At 36.9% G+C, this 17,930-nt stretch overlaps 1 protein-coding gene across 1 annotated transcript in view; it reads right to left on the reverse strand.

Moving 5' to 3' along the window:
- TRIM24 (tripartite motif containing 24) overlaps window positions 1-14,441 on the reverse strand; it is a gene marked incomplete at its 5' end in the record, with an annotated part of 28,498 nt that extends 14,057 nt beyond the window's left edge. The window contains 8 exons of the mRNA XM_008948314.1: window positions 385-549; window positions 1,223-1,488; window positions 5,121-5,238; window positions 7,646-7,792; window positions 8,498-8,612; window positions 9,791-9,907; window positions 11,209-11,341; window positions 14,294-14,441. Coding sequence (XP_008946562.1) covers window positions 385-549; window positions 1,223-1,488; window positions 5,121-5,238; window positions 7,646-7,792; window positions 8,498-8,612; window positions 9,791-9,907; window positions 11,209-11,341; window positions 14,294-14,441 — 1,209 coding nt within the window. The remainder of the gene's footprint in view (window positions 1-384; window positions 550-1,222; window positions 1,489-5,120; window positions 5,239-7,645; window positions 7,793-8,497; window positions 8,613-9,790; window positions 9,908-11,208; window positions 11,342-14,293) is intronic.
- Window positions 14,442-17,930: the final 3,489 nt, after the last annotated feature.

Below are 17,930 nucleotides of genomic sequence, written 5' to 3' on the forward strand. Positions count from 1 at the left end.
TTGCCTGGTTCCTAGTGAAGTCAGTAACACCAAGCTAAACCGCGGGATTTTCTATCTTGTCTATTCACTGGTTGTACTGTGCAGACCATGGCTATGTTCAGTTTCACAGAAGTGACCAGAAATCACAGTACCAGCAAACAACAGAATGAAACACCTACACAGCACATACAGTGGCTCAGTTCTATAATGCTTCAGCTGTTTTGAACTGTCAAAATGAAAGAAACTTGACAGTTATCTCATTAAGAATACTGCGGGTATCTTTTCAGAAGAAAATGCATTCTCTCTTCTAACTGAAAAGCACTCTGGAAACATAAAAGTAACTGATATAAAGCCCACTTGATGTTTTATTTCTACATGGCGAGTCACACGGAAAAGAAACTCTACCTGTTTTATAGCTTGCTGTGCCAAGAATGCCATCTGCAATGGGCTGGGCTTTATTGCTGGCCTTGGTAGGTTCTGATTTTGGGGGAATCTCATCTGTTGTGCAGGAAGAGCTGAACCATTGGACTTAGGGTTATGATTCTGCAAATGAATCAAGCGTGGAGGTGCCTGCATGAAAACAAACAGTTCTGCAAGTTAGCTGCTAATCATTGTTCCACAAAGTAAAACTTTTACTAATTAGCCATTTAAACTTCTGAAACTCTTAACAAATTAGATGTAAGCAAATAGTGGCCACACCATTTTTCTGAATTATCACACAAAACATTGATTTTCAATGTTAAAAGCAAAATCTAGTAGATGGGTTTGAATTATTCTGATACAATGAAGCAGATACAATGAAGCAGATACATCACAAGAGCCAGTCAGAGTATTTCCAGCTTTGAACGCTATGTGGGAGAATCAAAAGTTGGTTTTTTTTTAAAAAAAAATCTCAGAAAAACATTAATGACAGCTTCACTATTTTATCATTTGACAAAAACACAAAATATGTAGCTCAGCGCTATATATGGTTTGATAACATGATTTTTTTTAACGAATAAAAATAGGCAGAGTGCTACTACACATTTTGCTGACAAGGGTAAAATGCCCTTTCAGTTATCAGTAAAGAAAATGCTCCCATTTACATAGGCATGTGTTAAAAATTAAGCTATCCAAAGTCAGAGAAGTAGACTTATGAAAGTCTACAAAAGAAAAGTTATTTTCTTTTTTCTTATCTTTCTTTACTTTCTCCTTCAGTGCCATGAAAAAAAGAGAATCTGCTCTGGAAATAGTCATAACCTACCTGATGAGACACAGGAGGTTGCTGCATGGCTCCTGGCATCCTTGGATTTGGTAAACCCACTGGACCTGCTCTGCGTTGAGCTTGCTGCCTCTGAGCCATGACCTGTTGCTGCATGTGCTGGAGTCGGAGCTGAGCTAAGCTTATCTGCGTTGGGAACTTAGACAGCTGGTTTGAAGGCAAGCTGCCTGGTGGCTGTAAGTTTGTTTCCATCACAGGGCTCTTGGGCATATGTGGTGGGGTTTCTTTATCTTCAATTACCAAAGAACCTAGTTTAAAAAAAAAAAAAGTAAATTTAATACCAAAATATTGCAGTTAGCAGAATTTTTTTTTCTTTTCACAATTATCTTCTTTCATACTATGCAGTCATTGGTTATTGTTATAATGTAAAGAATGGATACACATGACATAGAGGACTCCATTTATTTTCTTTGTTTCCTTGAAAAAAAAAGAGGTTGCATCTTATAGCAAACTGTCTTGTGCTGCAGCCTCCTCTATATATGGTGGATTCTTCTAGGAAGGTGTTCTGGCCTCTCCAGAAGAGCAAGTGAGCAAAGTTCCAGTATCCTGATCCAATCATCTGATAAAAAATTTAACTGTATCATAAAACTTAAACGTATTGTGATCCTTTCTGGTCTCTGAGTCAACATCATGGAATACTCAAATGACACTCAGTTGCTACATATCACCAGTTCTAGAATGTGATGGGCACCTCCAGATGTTTTATCTTTCTTTAATGACTTAAAATGAAATTTGACTAGATAGGTAACTTTTAGAGATTAATGCTAGATGAGAGGACTTATCTGAAGAGATATATAGCGTGGTTACATGAAACTCTCATAAAATTCTGGCTACCTCATCCAAGAAACTTGAATTCCAACTAGAACAGAGTTTGATTTAATTCAAGAGAAGACCACACTGCTTGTACAGGAAAAGATAAAAACACTTTCTTTTTTTGAAATACAATGGCTGTCCAACACAAGTGAGATACCTCATAATCCCTTCTCCCCAGACACTTAGGGCTGCTTCCCAGGAGAGTTCACCTGGGTGCAGCACATGACAATCTGACAATCCCTGTTACAGCAGAATTTGAAATGACCCTCTGCCACTTCTCATCTCCATCAGTTTCTGTGCTGTCTAGCTTGGAGGAGGAAACTTCTTGCATTTTATACTGCTCCGTTTCATTCCAAGAGCTGAGGAGCTATGCAAGTAGCCTCATTGTAGTCCCCTGTCTAGGCACAGGCACAGAGGGAGCCTAGGCCAGTCAAAAAACCATACTGCAGTACAGGGTATAAAGCTAACATCAACAATACTATTTCATATTGACTCTGGTCATTTTCATGTTGCATACATTTTAATTGTGATTATATTGCGTCAGTCACTAACAGAAGTATTAAGTATGCTAAACAAAATCAGAAAAAATAACCAGCTTATTGCCCAATACCATTTATTGAGCCTGTAACAGGTCAAATCAATGTTTCCCGTTAAGTCAGTGGAGAAATATGCAAATAATTAATACTCTTTCCTATATATGACTGTACGATGTGGAATCGTGACTTGAGGAGTGTGGTGAGATGCTTTGCTTAGCATGAACGATCAGTACAGGCCTTAGTTTCTCGTAGGCCTGAGAAAGTCCGCGAAGTGGCCTTGAAGCAGGAGAATACCAAAATATTTAGAAGATAGGGGATTCTGTTGGTGGTTTGCCAGGACGAGAATGTTAAACATTGGCAAGGCTAAGTACAACAATTCTATGAGTTACATACAAGCTGGCAGAGCAGATGGACAATGATTTTTACCTATTTGTGGCTCAACTTAGGCGTGTGAATAGGCTTGTTAACTTATGGGGCTCAGGGGGCTGTCTCTTGTCTACTATAAAAGGCTGTAATACTTTGCAATAAACGGATTGGATTGTGAACCCCTATGGAGTATGCATCGTCTCTCCGGACCTCTTCCCGACATTACAAAATACTTCTCTACAATCAAATCAGATCTGTTTTCTTTTCTTTCTCTAGAAAAGGAATTAGCTTCACAAAAAATGGTATTGACTGTACTACATCAGTCCAATCACACTTTTACTCTGTTCTCTCCTTAATTACATCTTCAAAAGTCTTTCCAGACTTAACATCTGTGGTATAGCAACTTACTCAAAGGTCACGATTCCCTTCCATTATTCTAGAACACCGTGTGTTATCATACAATTTGTGAATTAAAACACTTTAAATTATGTTGGTTTTTTTTTTTCTCAAATAGACTCTGAAATTCCAGAGATCCATCCTATTACTGTAAAGATGCTTTCACACTGTCAACAACATGCAGCTGTTCCCAAAGTAACTTGTTACTTTACCCAGACTTTATTTTATTTTGCCTTCAGTGGTTCTTAAACCTGGTTTATCTACAGAAATTGAACATGTCTGACCATACACATAATAGCCTAAAGGCTGTGACTTCTGAAACCTGAGAGATAAACATATATCTATCACTTAAATAGATAAGCTGTAACAAGAATTCCTATGCTGATCTATACAGCTGCTATTTCTATTGTATAGAACTTTTCTGGATTGAAGGCAACATATTTAGGCAGCTCATTAAAAAACAACAACAACAACAAAGATTTTAAAACAGTCCCAAAATCAAACACAAGAAAATCCTCCTTTTGACAAGCATCATCTCAGGTTAGGAGCAGTTCACAGTTATCACCACAAAGCTTGACAGTTTGTTTCTGGAAATAAGAAATTCACTTTTGATTCCTTTCACAAAGAAAAGTATTTACAAAGAAGGAACATGGTGAATTTTCCTGCTACCATCCAGTGTTATGGTGTGTGGGGAAAGAAACTTGTTCACCTTAAAGCACTGGCATAACTCTTTCTCTGCCTTTGTAGAGAAATATTTGCACCTCTCTGTACATTTGTAGAACTGACTGCACTTTCTGATGGAAGGCAGAGAAGGTCTCACATGTATCTTGAAAAGCATTCTGCACATGACAGAAAACCAAAAATGCTCATCAAGGTAACAGTGAAGAGAGAAAGGAAGCATTACACCAGTCTAAATCCTAAAAAACCCTCTAACCTTTTACTCCTTCTCCTAAGTTCCTAGCGTGCTAGGAACTTCCATTAAACTTGGGCTTTCAGGCAATCACACAAGCTGCAAAGTTTCCAGGTTCTGGGATCTACCGGTATCATAAAACCCTAGCAACTTAGAGCAGTAAGAAAAAAATGTAAATACCACTTTGGAGACTAGATCAAAATCTGTTAGGATAATGAGGACAAAGTACATTTGCAATCCTGTTAAAAAGATGCTTTCTCATTAATGCCACCCCATGGCATCAGGAAAGACAATCTCAAAGTCAGAGAACTGTCAAAAAGTAGTGTTCTCTTCCTCGTTCTTTCATTTTTCTTTGGCATTCTCCCCTTCTCTACATCTTAGTTCTACAAGGCTTATTGTTCAGCATGACAAGGGAGCAAATGGGGGTTCTAGAACATAGTATGCTGCTGTTACGGGTTTCAGCTTGGGAAGACAGGATGGAAGTACAAGAAAGGGCTGGAAGATGCAGAATGAGACTGACTTCTGGAATCCTTTCACAGGATGTGAAGTAGGGTTAAAGATTGTGTTCCTTGTTTCAGAAGCCACAAGGCATATGTTTTTCCCAGGAAACTGAAAGCTGCTATTTTCACTATCACATATACAATTCAAGCAGGATAAGTTTCTTAGTACTTCATCATAAGTATTCATAAATAATACTTTTTCCCATACAACGTACTTTAAATGTCTTCTACAGGTAAGGAAATAAATCTAATGAAGTAAACCAGGAAATTAATAGGGTGCAGTCTATTTGTCTCCACAAAAAGAAAGCTACTTTCAAACTAAGATCAAGATACCAAAAGACCAATAAACTTCGTCATACCTAGATTGAAAATATTTTGAGCCCAGAAGCTAGGATCACAGTGAAACTGGATGGTGTTGTTAGTCACTGGTGAAGCATCACACCTTGCTCGGAGAAGATACCGTAGTCGATATGTAATCTGGAACAGGAACAAAACAAGGTTTGTTTATTTTTTTTTTGCCTGGGGCCAAAGCCATGTATCTGAACAGCATAAAAAGCCTTAAAAAAAAAAAAAAATCATACCCCCCCCCAAAATACCATCAACAAAAGAAACCCTGAACAAGCCCCTAGAAAATTGAGATGAAAGTACAGATTCAAATAACCATTCAAAAAAAACCCCTGTGTTAGTCCGTTCATTTTTCTATCAAAGTATCACATCGTTTTGGCAACAAACAGGGAGTTTTTATTTGTAATAAATTTAAGCTTTCTTCAGAGAATCAAAGAACAGATTTTATAAACTCCACCTCTGAAAACTCTGAGATTCACAGATATTTTCAGACTCTTCCAGCCTCTTGATTTCAAAAGACTTGACTATGATTACATTACACAAGCTCGATAAAATGCTCAGTATTTATCTAGTTCCTGGAAAGAGTTTTCTTTCATTTTTTTCACCACAAATATCTTACACAGGCACTAATTCTAGAATAACGCAGAGCAGATACAGAAAAAAAAACTTAAGAGTTCAATGCTTGTTTTTCTTTTATAATAGATTATTTCCGGGAAAAGTTCAAGAGACACAGCGGGTAACATCATCTTACCTGTTTAAAAAGATAGCTTTTACACAGAAATTTTATTAGCACTTCTCACAAGTTTTTTCTTTCAATTTTAGGCAGGTGAGTTTTAGACCAGATTAAGAAAAAAACATTGAGCAAGACTTAAGCAGTTTTAATAACAATGGAAAATTTTAAATGCACTACTATTTTGAATATAGATCTCCTAGGATTTCTATGTATGCTATCAGAATCACTACACTATAGAAATTCTAGTCTTTTGTCCTGTCAGCAATACTGATTGCAGACAGTTTTTGTCATAGTTTGCTCTTTGCTCCATATATTCCTCTTATTGTGCACACACATATATTGTAAACTTATGACTAGACCAGTTACTTCCCATCAGTAATAGTGGCAGCTTGCAGTGTTCTGCTCATGCTAGAGGACTGAGCTGGGAAACTTATGGCTTCCTGCAAATGGTTTAGTGTGCTGTTTCCCTGAAGTACAGACATTGCCTCCTAGCTGTAACACTGCATTTAAGACTGCTGGGCATTCCTTCCTCCTAGTTTCAAGTGGCTGGATATGCTGGAGCAGAGGTCTCATGTGTTCCTCAATGCATCACTGTTCAGGAACAGATTTTCCAGATGCCTACAGACAGGTTAGCTACCCAGTTCCCAAATAGTATCAGCTTCCAGCAAAATATCAGGACCCTAAAGCTCATCTGTTCTTTTGAAAAATATTTCTCATTCACTGAGGCTAGATGGTCTTTTTCTTCAACTGCATAATGTTTACAAGATTAAGACGCCTGCAATATAACTTGTTCTCTAACTCAAACAGCAGAAGTCTCTGTGGAAAAGCTAAGCAATTATAAACAACATGACTCAGTTTGATGTCCTTTTTTTTCTATTCAATTAAAAAAATATGACTTGCTGAGGGAGTGTATGGCAAGCTGAAGGAATATAACTACTTGAAGTAAGTTGATCAAACTAAGTTTCATCAACAAATGAAACCCACAAAAACCCCAATAGGTTCTCAAATAAGCAGTGAGAAAATCAAAACAAAAAAACAAACCCCTCTGTGATACAGTTATAGGAATTGCAAAAAAAGGATCTAACATCTTTCCTCAACATTGTCAAATATTATCTGTCATCAGGCTAGTACAATCTAGTAACCTCTGGACAAATCTCTGTCACCTTTTTTTTATTTCAAGTCTTTCAGGATTTCTGTTCACCATAAGCAGCCAGCTTAATGAGACCACATGCACTCAGATCTTAAATGTCATTATAGCACTGCAATATTTAGCTTCATAACTGTTTGCATGGACATGGACAAGCAAAAGCCTCAGCTTCATTTTTATCATTTTTTGAAGACTTTTACTGGAGGATAAGTCTGACAGAACAAAGCAATAAATTAGTTTTTACACTAAAATGCTGGATATCAGACTCACAATATATAAATACATCTGTCTCTGAACTCAGAAGCTGTAGCAAGTACTGAAAAGAACCTCAGTGATGATGTAGGACACGCAACATTTCCCCCATTGTTTCACCATCTTTATGGTTTTCATTTCAGAGAAAAGGAGTTGTTCCTGATTCTGTAGATCTACAAGAATTCTAGACAGTGTAACAGGAGAGAGTCATGACTGGAGAGCTAAATTATTAGAAACATTGTGCATTTACATTTAAGAGAAAAACATGAAAAATGATATACAAATATCCAAATTAGTAGAAAGTAATTAAAAAGTCCAATTCTCTAGAATTACTGACATGCATGTATGTGTGCATCTGCCTTAACTATAGTCTCTAAGTAAACAGAGAGCCATCTTCCTAACCTTACCAAGCGTTTACTGTACAGTAGTGCTGTGCTGCTCCCACTGGAAACGGCCCATTTGGAAAAATTCATGACGTGTTCCAGCTGTTTAGAGAGACCTGCCACTTCCTGTTGTTGCTGCAGAAGCTTCATCCGATGCTCTTTTGCCAGAGTCTACAAGTAGAAAACAGTTCCAGTCAAAGGGTTCAATTTACAGTTAACAGTCATTAGCTTTCCTATTTGTAATTCACAATGATCAAGTGGTTTCAGGTAGCTCTTCCAAAAAGCAGCCCTGCTCCCTGATTGCAGCTATCAAAGTCAGTATACATTTATTCAAGATATCAGGATGTTCTGTGCAAATTCCCATTTTCTTTTATGAGACATTCTCATATATATGTGTTCCTCTCTCTACACACACACATTTTAAAACACAATGGGAGGTAAAATTTTTCCAGGTATCCATTCTAGACTATTCTTTCTCCTTTGATTTGCTATTGAATTGCTGAATTTATTAAAAAAGTCTGATGGAAAGACTTTTCATTCATAAAATTATGACTTTCAAAAGCACAGAGAAAGAAATTAGGCTTGGAGACAGCCCTGATTCACAAAGCAGGGTATATAGATAAATAATAATTGCTAACAAAACAACAACAACCCCCCAAAATCCAGACTCCCCTCCTCCTCCCCCACCCCAAACAAACAAAGCAAAACGACTACAAACCACACCAAACCCTTGCTCAAATGGCTTGTGTGGGACATCTCTCCACTTTGGAATTGTGATAGGACAGGTGGCTAATGCTAGAAATGGATTTTATTTTATTATGAGCCCACATAAAAAAAGACTGACAGTTTTGTTTCTTATGATATAAATGAAATTACCTCCAACTGATGCAGCAAAGCTTTTCCCTTTTTGTTTATTTCTACCATCAGTGTAAATATGGCAACTTTAATATCCTGTTCCACCTGCTTTTGATTCTGATTCACTTCAAGAATTCTGTAAGTAGACAGTAGAGAAAATTGTGTTCTTTGACTCACAAAGCAACCTTCTAAACAGTGTGAAAAAAAACCACCTCTACTCTGTTGCTGAGACTACAATACTTCTTGATCATGTGCACCAACTAACACATATACTATCAGATACCTATAGCCAGGAAAATTACTGGGAAAAATAGAATAAGCAAGTAGCAGTGACCTATGACAAAATTAATTAACTGGTGGCAAATTTAAAGCAGTAAGTCTGTAAAATTACTGACACCTGCCACTGATAAAAATTTCATCTTCATTGTAATTGAAATTCTTGATTTTTTAATTGCCGAGCACATTTCTGGAATGGTCCATGGCAATCAAAACTGTTTAATTTTCATCTAAGGTAGAATCACACTCTGGAAACAGACCAATAAATAAATTTTGTACTTTAGCTATTTCAACAATACTGCTTAAGCTCATAACAGCAAAGCATAATCTTATATTTTTAAAACCACTACTGCGAAGATGCAAGGGAGAATAACCACTTAGATGCAGCAAAAGAAGAGAAGGGTCTTTGCTGGTTTTTTTACCAACAGGATTTGGAAACTCCACCATTCTCAAAGACAAGCAAAGAGAGAGGAAGAGTTCAAGTTGTACTCAGCATGCCATACTGTGCTGAATCTTCCTGTGTATGGCCTTTGAACTCTGCTGAAGGAACAGCTACAAAGGCCTACTGCAGCACGTGTTTTGCAGATTTATTTTTCTTCTAGGTTTGTAGTGCCAAGTGAAAAAAAAAGCCCCAAGCATGAAAGCATTACATAAATCTTCAAACATGTGTCACAAGCATTATTAAAACATGAATCATAACCTTTCACTTTCTAAGAGGGTTCTACAGTAAAGAAGTAAGTGTGCTGATTGTGGGGAATAATAGAAGACTGCCTTCTACAGTCTTTATTGCATAAGTTGTTGCTAATTGCAAGCTATTGCTGCCCATTTATTTCACAGGTTGAGCAGAGGAGTTACCTAACACAACCAAGCACATTAAACAGGCAACTGTCATTATGGCAAACAAGATTTTAGAATTTCTCTCTCTGAAAGAACAAAAGGAGACAGGTACAAAATGTACTAATCTAATTATTTCAAGACATTGCGGTGTATACCAAATTGCCCTCTGCATCAGTTTTAGCCTCACAGTCTGATACATACCTGTTTTGTATTTGCTTCCCTGTGTATTTTATGTACTTAGTCTTCTCCATCAGTTTGGTGATTAATGTCTCAATGATTACTTTCTGGTTCTGAAAAGCTTCTTCTATAAACTGGTACCTGTAGTAAAAAACAGTGAGTATTTACACATGCAAAAGGTGTGACACAGTCATGAAAAAGCAAAGTGCCTTACAAAATATTTCTTTAATTGGAGAAAGATGTTGCTCAAGTACAAAATTAAACTGTCATAATGGAAGCATATGTCAGCCAATGCTGATATATTTTATTTATAATATATTTGAATTTATACTGTATTTCCTGTAAATTTTTTTTAGAATTTATGATTTTCATAAATATGAAGGGATATTGCATTACCATAGCCCAGTTTTAGCAAAAGGAAAATTCATGTTGTGCCATACTCATCACTTTGTAAGTGAAAGTGCATGCTATTACTTCATGCAAGATAAGGATGTAGAAACAGAAGAAATAAGAGAAATTGCTGAGTCAGTATAAGTCACCAATGTTTTAAATCAAGGAAGTGAAATCATCAACAATTCGAGAAAAATAAAGAGGTGCACATTCTGAAAGGGATATAAATCCTAAGAAAGGGAGAATTGAAGAAGGCTGCAACTCTGCAAAAGCAAGGTTTAGTCTGTACCAAGGAGCAACAGTGGCCAACATTTCTTCACCTACTGCTGTTCCCCTGGCCAGGCAAGCAAGTTCTTTGGGTGGCTGCATCAGGTATAGCAACAGTATTAATATTTAACATAAGACTATATCTGTCCCAGGCCACTACTGTACTCCTTACCCTGCAAGATCATTGTACTGTACTCAGAAGTTATATGTAATCCTCCTTTTAACTTCTGTGGCCGGTAAAAGATGACCAAAGAACAGCAACCCAAAGACTTGAGTGTTATAAATAGTGTTGTTAAAGTACAGTGTAGCCAAACTTTAGGTTTACTCTTCCTTTTAAAAGGCTCATCACAGAAAAAAATGCCCATTTTCTTGGTTCTGAAATTGTTTGGTAGTTTTCTGTTATATAATCATCATCTTGAAGGACAAACGGCGAAATGACACGTAAGTGTACAGTTGCATAACACAGCCCCTGTACTTTCTAAGGAGTCTGAAGAGCTGCATAGCAACTGAGTCTATCCAAATCACTTGAGAGTAGAGAAAGGTCTTGTGCTTAAGTCACAAGATTATCAACTGGAAGAAGTAGATTTTATTCTAAACTATCAAACATTCATTAGTCATCCTCCTTTGGATACAGTCTCTGTTTATTTGTGGACTTCATTTTTGAGCAGAAAATTTTATTTTGCACATTTTTCACCTGACTGTATTCCATGCAGCTTGAGCTACAATCAACTTCAAGCTCTCTTCCTGTAAGTGAGCTGCATAAAACATACACTTTGTTCCAATACCTGTGCTCTTTGTGTTCCAGTAACTGACAGTCTCGGCAGGTCAACTTGTCACAGGTTTCACAATACAACTTCAACTGCTCCTTTTTGTGGTAAGGGCAAAACACAGGTCGCTGACTGGTCACACCAACTGCCTCTGTGGAATAAAAGAAGATGTCAGTCCAGTCTCCTGAAATTATTTGAGTTGCATTCTCCCATTTTTCTTTACTGTCTTCCTCACCTAGATGCTAGAAGTCTGAAAGTTTTTGTTTAGCATCATCAAATGTATGTATGTAGAAGACTATGCTTGTCTACCCCTCAAATCAATTAAACAGACATGAAGGAGGGGGTGTTATTCCTTAAGACTGCACAGTTCTCTTGTTGCCCTGCTTCCGAGGTGCTGGAGCATGTCCAAAGAAGGGCAACAAGGCTGGTGAAGGGTCTAGAGAACAAGTCCTATGAGGAATGGCTGAGGGAACTGAGGTTCTTTATTTTGGAGAAAAGGAGGCTCAGGGGAGACTTTATCACACTCTACAACTACCTGAAAGGAGGTTGTAATGAGGTGGGTGCTGTTCTCTTCTCCCAGGTAACAAACAGGGCAGGAGGAAATGGCCTCAAGCTGCACCAGGGGAGGTTGAGATTGGACATCAGGAAAAATTTCTTCACTGAAAGGGTTGTCAAGCCCTGGAACGGGCTGCCCACAGAAGTGATGGAGACATCATCCCTGGAAGTATTTAAAAAATGTGTAGATATATTGCTTAGGGACATGGTTTAGTGGTGGACTTGGCAGTGCCAGGTTAACGGTAGGACTTGATGATCTCAAAGGTCTTCTTCCAACCTACACAACTCTATGATTCTAAGTGTGTATCAGGCCACCTAATCAAGAACATAACAGCCATAAGCTCAACTAGCAATGTCTCACTACTGATCCAGGCATAGAGCTAACACACTTTCTCATGGAAAATGTCTAGAACCTATTTTACTATAACTTTTATGGTTTCACAAAACTATTTACAAAAGGAGTAGCCAGTACTGTAGCAGTTGCAAATGACATTGCACAACCAGCAAATTCCTTTCTTAAATGGTAAATTCTCGGTCCAGTGGGTGACAGGAGGTTTGGGGATATCAAAACACAGGTATTTAAAAGTGTAAAGCATACAGAAAACAATAACCAGAAATTACTAAGGTCCCTTCAGGACCTGATTCTAAACAGGTAAGAGGTCTCACCTTCAGTTTCCAGTCAGTAAATACCAAAAAGTATAGAAAAAAAAGCACAGAAAAAAAGTACCACCAGATGACAGAAATAAAATCAATTTTTTAAACAATTTAACCAACAAAGCCTAATTTCTTGTTAGTTAGGTTGGACACTGACTTAATGAGGATTAGATGTCCTGTAATGAAAATAGACTTCACACTGCCGCCCAATAAGGTCTCTTTTCCATACCCATTCTTTTAAGTATTTTCGTGAAACCTGGAAGAAGTTATTTTCAGATCTGTATCCTTCAGTCAAAATTCTTTGAAACTCACCAGGGCAAACTGGGAGAAGGCCTGGATGCTCAGACAGCATTCCTACCACCAAATTGTGTCCAGCATAACAGACACTACATAACAGCATAACAGACCTACTACTTTTGACCCCTTCTGAAAGTACACTTAGTATCTGAAAGTGGGATATAAAATCTAGTGTATAGCTCTGAAGTATCATACTGGAAGCTACCCTTTAAACAACAAAGATTAGAGAAGTGAAAGCCCACATTATATATAAAATTTGCAGGGCTAGATATGGTGGAATTTAAAGAAATACATATTATAATTCATAATTCAAACAATTTTTATATTTTATTTTTATATATTTTATATATATAAATTTATGTATTTTTAATATTCACATTTATATATTTTATTGTTTTACAAGACAAAACATGCAAGTCTAATGGACTTAGTAGAGTCAGAAGAATGTTTGTCAGCATGTTTGTTTATAATTGTCCTATGATGTCACAAAAGACAAGATACAATGGACATAGACAGAAACAAAAATGGTTCTCAATGAATAAAAGAACAACCTATTTTATCACGAGACTAGTCAAGATTTCTCAGAGAGGCAGTACTGTACACCACAACCATCCTTGCTGGTTCTCAAGGCCAAAATGGTTGCCCTGAACAACTTGATCTGATTTCAGAGCTGACTGCTTTAAGCTGGAGGCTGGACTAGATGATCTCCTGAGGTCCCTTCTAACCTGAATTATCATAGACCCTGCTAGAGGAAATCCATGCCACTTCATAACATACTTTCCTTTAATTTCTATGGTAAAACATTTAAAACTTAAAATACACTTAGCTAAAACATGAATTCTGGCATGCTTTATTGCCAACAGAGCAAACTTTATTATCAGAGTTCTGAAAAAGTATGATCTTTTAGTGTTCCTTTTGCTGCAGTACACAACAATAAAGTTCATATAAACCATTAGGTAGACCTCTAGAAAAACTAGAGGAAGAAAATGTATAAAGAAGGAAATGATTGCAGCTGATCACTACATTTAGACAATAATTTGCAAGCATTTGGGGTGAAAGATAGAATATATGTGTATCTATAGTTTTAAAACACTTTGCATAAAAATCATATGAAAAACCTACCTGTAGTGTTTCTTACTGCGCAGCTTATCTGACAGAAAAATGGCTGTCATACTCCTAACCATGACAAAGTCTCCCTCTGTCAGTAGCTCCCCTGTAATGCATCTAATCCTTAAAATAAAAGTTTTCTCTTTTGTTAGCTGGATCACTCAAGAGATCCACTTAAATGGAGTGCAGCCAAAGAAACACCAGAATTCATTCAAACGGTTGCAGCTTTCAGCAAAGAAATTGAAATAGGTGACTGGGAGGTATGCAACTACTAAAACATATCCATTACCAACTAGAAAAATAACATGGTTCCTTCCACTCATTCATATACACCAAAGAGTTATATCATAACGTACCTGTCTTTTTACATTTAGTAGGATTAAGTAACACAATTTTTAAAATTTATCACTTCAAAAAGAAATGTGGTGATCTAATAGTTTTCCAATGCAGACATACATGCTTTGGTGAAATTTTAAATCAAGTGTGTTACCTGGAGGTACTTCCTCTTTTTGTCTTACAGTGTGATCCTTTGTGATTTTAACTCTCTGGTGAGCTCCAATGCAGGTCTTGCACAACCATTCTACACATTCCACACAAAACCCATTAGCTTCTGCATTGTCTTCACAGCTTGTGCAGACCTGACATGAGGAAGAAAAGGTAGCTATTAAAATAAGTATGGAAGAAAAGGTAGCTATTAAAATAAATATGGAATATACATACAAGCTATTGTTCATATACCTTCAGTGCACTTTTACAGCTTTCTGAAAACAGTGAAATGAGGATGGAAAACAGCCTGAGGTAGAGGACCACTATAAATAACTGCATAAAAGTAACTGAATGTGACTTTTCAAAGAAAGTGGTCATTTTGTCAGTGTTACTCTAAAACCTTTACTTGACACGATAAAAGTCAAACCATTACTTTCTGCCCAACACTCAGAAGCTATAAAATCTTTACTACAGACTTTTGTGAAATATTTACTAAAGACAGAACACGATCAGTACTGCTCTGATTTTAGAAGCCTCCCTCAGTTAACACAGAAGCTTTAATTTTAGTTTCTGTTCACCCACTTAGAGTTTCAGGAAGCGCACGAAGCGTTGAGCAGCAGGGCTCTTCTCAAGAACCTCTGCATCACCACTCAAAGATAACATTCCAGTTAAGCTACCCCAGAACAGACATACAACCAATGCACACTAATTTTCAAACTGTGGCCTGTTAATTCCTGGGACTCTTTGGAATATACACAAGAGATCTAGAAAAAAAAAAACATTAAGGAAAGCAAACCTGATAGCAGACCAAAACCACTCTGCATGGAGTCAATACACACAAAAGAAAAAATTCCTATGGATCCACAATTTGAACAACAGGTTAAAAGCTATGAATGATGGACAACACCACTTCACATGTTCCCAATGTGATATCATTGTTAACTCCTCCTCTACAAGGTCTCGGTAGTCATACCTTCCAAGGGTTGTTTGGTGTTAAAAACAATGAACATGCTTATGCAGATGCTTGTTTAGGTAACTGCCATCCACTTCTATCACTGTTTGGCACTGTCACAAACAACAGCCTCAAGATGTCTGAATATTGCTATATACTACAGACCACAGTGATAGAATTCTGCTAGCATAAGCAAAAAGGAGAAAAGTTCAGATTTTCGTTTCATTTTAAGCTTCCTTAAAAAACAAATCCAGCAAGATAAATATAGATTGAGTTAAAGAGGAAGCAAGTATTTACATCCTATGCAGACAGATAATATATATGTAGAACTATGTCCCAGTTTCCCCTTCAAGAAAAAGAGGAAAATCGGCACAAAACTTGCCTTAGGCCATATAGCAAGTTACTGACAGAACTGGAATCTGAACATAGAGGAGTTTCAGATTCCCAGTGCTGTGCTTATTCTTCTGGATCATGTTGTTTCTTAAAGCAAGTATCTTCTGAGAAATGAAGTTACAACACAAGGGCTGTTGACCCTTCTTGTTGTCACTTGGGAGTTTGAAGCAGTTCCTTTTCATTAAAGGTGACCTGCAAAGGAGAAAAAGTTGGGCTTGTGTCCCTTTTTCTCTCTCTTTACAAAAAGGAGGCCTAAAATTTTTCTTTCTTAAAATGTAACTTTTTAAAATCTTCTGCTTGGTTCTTCTTTTTCTTCACACGCTTCTCTTATCAATAAAAATTCTAGTCCTATCTGGATTAGTTGACTAGGTAAAAATATAAAAGTCAGGACACCATAAAAAGGAAAGTTAAAGTAAAGCAACTAAAGGAAGTTAATTGTAATCAGGAAATTGAAATTTTTTACTTGTTCTTAACCCTTAATTTCAATGACTGAAAAAAAAAAAAAAAGGTATTCTTAAAGACTTAGCATAGCTTGAAAAAAAATTCAGAACAAGCAAGTGTCACTAAGGCATTAAAAAAAACTGCTATGAAAAAAATCCCTCCCCTCTCCTTTGCCACTTGCTTCCTCCTTTCCTCCTCAGGTGTGCAAATACAACCCTCTGTATGACTGTGGTATAAAACTGGATTGACTACATCATTGTAGCCCAAGGATCAGTTACATTAGCACTTCTGACTGGGCAGTGAAGTACTGCAAGTCAAGAAAGAAGTTTTCAATTCAGTCTTGTTGCCAGAAAGGTATGATTGTGCTATGCTCCCAGATACCCAGAAGTGGTTTTGCGAGGTAGAATGGAAAAATGAGAAATTGGATATTTGTTTTCCTTGTGTGAAAAACCTAGCAGTGAAAGCAAAATAAGCAAAGAAAAAAACAACACCAAAAAAGTCTTTCATACATTATTTAAGTCAGTTGAAAAAATCTGAAAAACTGAAATGAAAATAAACAAAAATAAAAGAAACCAAACCTCACAGAACAGGAGGAAAAACAAAAACAAAAGCAAACCAACCCAAACCAGCAAAAAGCTCAAACCAACCCAAACTAAACCAAACCCACCACAGTCCTTCCAGGTCACCTTTAGCAAACTTAGGCAGATAAAATTGCTACATGCCAGGGCATTTAAGTAATTTAAAAGGATTTCTGAAGTTATTCATTCCTCCTGGATTCCAAGATCTTTGTCTATTTTCTCTTGTCAATATCCTTCAGGACTTTTTTTTAACTGGTTTGATCTGCCATAATTGGAATGAGATGAAGATTGTGATTCGATAACCAATAATCAGGTGCTACTAAACAAACGGAAACTGCTCTTTTGTAGTTCCAAAAATACATATTCCAACTTTATACTTTTCAAAGCCACCAAGTGGAAGAGAGACAGATTTCTCAAATTTTTCAAAGACATCATAAGTCATGCTGTTAAAATAGCTATGTGTTCCAGGTAGAAACTACATTATCTTCTTACTTGAAATATGCATTTTCAGATACAGCTTAGATTTTGCTAGAACTCCTGGTTACTGGAATAAGTGATACAGATAAAAGTACTTGGAAGTACAATTACTGTAAACATTTGCTATACTCTTACAAAGCCTAAAACTTATTTCACCTTTATTTGTGTGACTCACCCAAGCAGTGCTTCAGTGATTTCTCCCTGGTTAACCTGTAAGCCTTTGTTCTGGTTAGTCAGATACTTATTTTTAATTGAGTTTTCCTTGTAATTATATTTCATTCAGTTACTAGTTTTGGTATTTATAACCCCAGGAAGTGTTCATTCAGCCTTCAGTCAAATTTAATGAAAGCTGAAATTACTCAGTATGTTGTAGTTGCGTACTATTTTTTCTGTTGTAAAAGCTTGTATATTTTTCCTAAAAACAGATTTGCATGCAAGAGTTGAGGTAATAGAGCTGTCTTCTCAGTTGCTGTAGTAACTAACCACTCTTCCAATTAAATACACTTTGAGTATTAAAGAGGTTAAATAAGCAAGCAAAGGTCTCCAGAGAGCAAAGTAGTCCAGAGCAACATTCAGTGAACTAATGTTCCAAACTTCACCAGTGTAAATTATATGCAATGGCTTCTCCTGTTGGATCCAAAACCCGCTGGTGCTAATAGTTCTGTAACTATTCTTGGCACAAACAAAACCACCAAACACACCACCTGCCTTTGTGGGATGTTCTCACCTATATGTTACTCTAAATGTGAACCGCATGCTGTGCAGCCCGCTCAAGGTGAACCTGCTTTAGCAGGGGGTTG

Source organism: Merops nubicus, unplaced genomic scaffold (genome assembly GCF_000691845.1).
Source record: "Merops nubicus isolate BGI_N331 unplaced genomic scaffold, ASM69184v1 scaffold14320, whole genome shotgun sequence".
NCBI classification, from domain to species: domain Eukaryota; kingdom Metazoa; phylum Chordata; class Aves; order Coraciiformes; family Meropidae; genus Merops; species Merops nubicus.